A 3,941-nucleotide genomic window follows, 5' to 3' on the forward strand; every position below is an offset into this window, starting at 1 on the left:
TAAGACACTCTTTACACATTCAATATGGATTTTGATCCGCAACCCATGATATAAACACACCTAACTTGTTTTAATAAAAATAGAATTATCATACTTGGAAAATTATCTGTCTGCAACTTCAGTTTGAAAGTTAGAATTTATCCATTGATAGAGTGTAAATTCAAACATACATTGTATTACACAATTAATTAGGAATTAATTAATTAATTAATTAATTAATTAATTAATTAATTGAGTTTATAATTAAATAATCGGCTATCACATATATAACTAAGTGTAAGTCTATGTAAACTATCTTGAAAAATAATAGTTGGGAAAATTATAATCAATTCAATATGTTTCTTTAAAAAAAATCTCATAAAATTGGTGTGTAAACCTGCTTGCTCTTCTTCTCTCCTATATATCTTTTCTTTTCACTTGTTCCCCGTCTCTCAAATTATATGAATCTCCAAATAGTTTTTAATAAAATTTCATGATCTTATTCTTCTAAAAAATGTCTTGATGAACGATAAAGATCATAAGGAGCCCACAAATGATCAACCACACAAGGTTTCCTGGAATCAAGCCTCAACCATGGCTTCCCTTTCCCACTCCAATGGAGAAGGCTAATGGGGCCAGGGTGAAGATTCCTGCATTTGCCTTCGAAGTTATCGCCACCCAATCCATGCTGGTTCCACCTGTGATCCACTGGCTTAATGTTCCCAGCCAAAACCAGCAAAAATGGTGGCAAAGAACCCAAATGATATATCCTTTTCTTCTTGTGGAATGCCATCCATTGCTCAACTTTCTTCGTATACCCTCCTTTTCTCCATTTATCAACATCCACGACCATAACTCCTGTGTTAAAATAACATGGGTTCCTTCCTTGAAATGTATTCGACAGCACCGGGTCGGACCAGAAAGCATCGTTGAAATAGACTGTAAAGTTTGCATGGCAATATTCTGGGGCTGCTAACACCTTGTCTTCCATGTCTACATCCCAAAGCTTTCCGATATCATCCACCACAACCAGGTCTGAGTCTAAATAAAGAACCCTTTTCACATCGGCCGGTAATATATCAGCGAGATAAATCCTTGCGTAGTTCAAAGGCTGGTCCAAAGCTTGTCGGATCGACTTGGATATCTTCCCACGAACTCGGTTGGAATCGAAACGATAGATCTTGAAATTCAGGTAAGGGAAAGTGGATTCGATGCTGGAAACCAGCTTCACATCGGAATGAGCACAAAGGAAATGGAAGGACAGGTTTTCGGGGCAAGTCGAGTGTTGCAACATGGATAAAACAGCCGCCATTGTTCCACGGAGGTAGTTTTCGTCGAGGGTCATTGCAATGTGAATCCTGTCGTCCTTGTTCGATCCACATGAATCGCCATTGCGGAAAGCCGGGGCTTCCCTGAACACGGGAAGTTTAACCGGAGAAGGGTCGTGAATGATGGTTCTGACACGGATGGCGACGGTGGTAGTGACGGCGGAGTGGAGGAGGAGGAGGAAGGAGAGGATAAGGCCATGCGGCGAAGCAATAGGGATCGATAAAGTTCTCCACAAGGCCATCCTGTGCCTGGCTTTTTGGGTTCTTTGGGGGAGGGGGAGTAAAAAGTCGAAGGTTAAAGGATGAAAAATAGAGCAGGCATTTTAGATTAAAAACTAAACCACAAAAATAGGGGAATAGATATAAAAAAGGGTTTGTAGAAATATTTATTTTGATGGTTAAAGGGTTGGATGGAAGAAGATGAGCAAATTATAGGAAAGGAAAAAGGAAAAAATAATTTAAGATCGAGGAAGGACGAGAGCAGCCTAGATTTTTGGAGATATGTTTGGGAAATCTATTTTTTCCATTTCCCCATTTTGAGATGAACATTTTCAGATTTTTCTGTTTCAACTTTACTTATATATCTTTGGGTTTTGGTTATTTTAGATTTCATCACTATCATTCCCACACGTTCACTACAGGCTTGTGTTTGCTATAAAAAGCTGCCTTGGAATTGTACTTTCTTCCCATCCTATTTTTTCATTTTTTTCTTGCTCAATTAATTTCTTTTCAATTTATTACAACTTCCCCATGTTTAACTCATTTTATTGCATGCATTTGCCATACTCTTATTATTTCAGTTAAATTGAGTCTTGAATTTGGAATATGTATATGAATCCAGGTTAGGCCAAGAAAGAAGGGTTTGGTTGCATTAGGTTGTTATAAGCCGGGTTGGATCAGGTTTAAGTATGATATTAACATATTTTATGTTTATTAAGTTTGATCCAACTCGAATTATAGGCCTAAAATTTTATACTAATAATTTTATACATTTTTTAATATATCTATATTATATTATTTCAATATTTAATAATTTTATACAATTTTTATTGAATTTTTTTATATAGTCATCTGTAGCATTATATATTTAGTATAGGTTTATTTTTTAATGTGTTCTAAATTACATAATATATAAAAATAACATAATATAAAGTATTATAAACTCAGACCTTGTATGTTCAAGCTCGAGCCCGACCCATTTTTAAACGGGCTTAATTTTTTATCCAAGCCCATTTTCTCGGGACATATTTTTACTCAAACCCTCCCAAATTCAAGGCGGCCTTCGGGCCTAGGGGAGTAACCCAGCCCATGAACGAGACTAATTATAACTATAACTATTTATGGGTCGGGTTGGGTTTGGGTCCTGTCCGGTCTATTTAGATCAACTTTTTAAGTTCTGATCTGAAATATGGATTTATTTTTTGCCCAAGTTTAACCCAATTCAGAAAAGGTAAACCCAAGTCCGATCTAGTCTGACTATATTTAAAATTTTAATTAGTTTTTATTTAAAATATTTTAAAAAAATATAACATACTAAATGCACTAAAAAAGATTAAAATAAACGCTTTCTAACATATTAAAAATACATTAAAAATATTTATATTAAAAACATTACCATAAACATAATAATTTTTTTATCATATTAAAAACCACAAATAAATATAATAAATGTTTTGTAGTGTTAAATATAATCTTTAAAATTTTATATTTTGGTTTAGGTTATTTAGTTGGGTAAACTTTTCTTTTAGGTTTTGAGTAATTGGTTTAATTGTTATTGGGTTACTAATTTAATATAAATATAATTATATATAATTATTATTTAAAATATATAATTAATATAATTATTTTTCTAACATATTTGGGTTGAGCCGGGCTTAGGCCAAAAAAATCTTGCCCAAGGCCCAATTCATATAGAAAATGGGCCTTAAATTTTATCCATGCCCATTTTTGGGCCTTGTATTTTTATCCAAACCCCCCCATTTTTTGGGTGAGCCTTCGAGCCTAGGCGAGTGGTTCAGTTCATGAGCATGTCTAATTATGATTGAACATTTTGCAATATTCTTTAATCTGAGAAGTACATTTATTTTATTTTAAGCATGATGTTTTATTTGACCCTCTAATTTTACAGAAAAAAGTTATTTTAGCCATTCATTTAATTTTTCTTCTTTTTTAGCCCTTAAACTTTTTTTTGTTAAATCAGCCCAAAATGAATGAGAAAATTAACGTTTTTTTAACTTTGTTGATGTGACATGCATGTGGGTTGTCACGTGAATGACACATTATGATTTAATTAATTTTTTAAATTTTAAAAATTCAAAAAAATAAAAAAAAATTAATTTTAAAAAAATTAACTAAATGCTGACATGTCATCCACGTAAATACTATGTCTGTCGAAACCATTTTTTTGAAATTGAATTTTATTTTAAGAAATGAAAATGGGAGTCGTCACCTATCCTTTTTATGAGGTGTGATCGGGTTACCTCATAATTTGATTGTTTTAATAAATGGTTTGATTAAGACAATAATTTTTGGTCTACGAAATTCAAGAATTGTGTTCGGGAGTCGGTTACGCACGAGGAAGGATTAGCACCCTCATAATGCCCAAAATTGTTACCTAGTTGATTAATTAATGTC

At 33.1% G+C, this 3,941-nt stretch overlaps 1 protein-coding gene across 1 annotated transcript; it reads right to left on the reverse strand.

Moving 5' to 3' along the window:
* Positions 1-258: 258 nt before the first annotated feature.
* On the reverse strand, positions 259-1,724 carry LOC105775036 (probable galacturonosyltransferase-like 4). Its single transcript, XM_012597583.2, has one exon. The coding sequence runs from the start codon at positions 1,547-1,549 to the stop codon at positions 479-481; it is 1,071 nt and encodes a 356-aa protein (XP_012453037.1). The 5' UTR covers positions 1,550-1,724; the 3' UTR covers positions 259-478.
* Between the last annotated feature and the right edge of the window lie 2,217 nt (positions 1,725-3,941).

The sequence above is a fragment of the Gossypium raimondii genome, chromosome 10 (genome assembly GCF_025698545.1).
Source record: "Gossypium raimondii isolate GPD5lz chromosome 10, ASM2569854v1, whole genome shotgun sequence".
Taxonomy (NCBI): domain Eukaryota; kingdom Viridiplantae; phylum Streptophyta; class Magnoliopsida; order Malvales; family Malvaceae; genus Gossypium; species Gossypium raimondii.

Coding starts and splice junctions, on each gene's coding strand:
- LOC105775036 (XM_012597583.2), bottom strand. CDS start 1,549: ATGGCCTTGTGGAGAACTTTATCGATCCCTATTGCTTCGCCGCATGGC.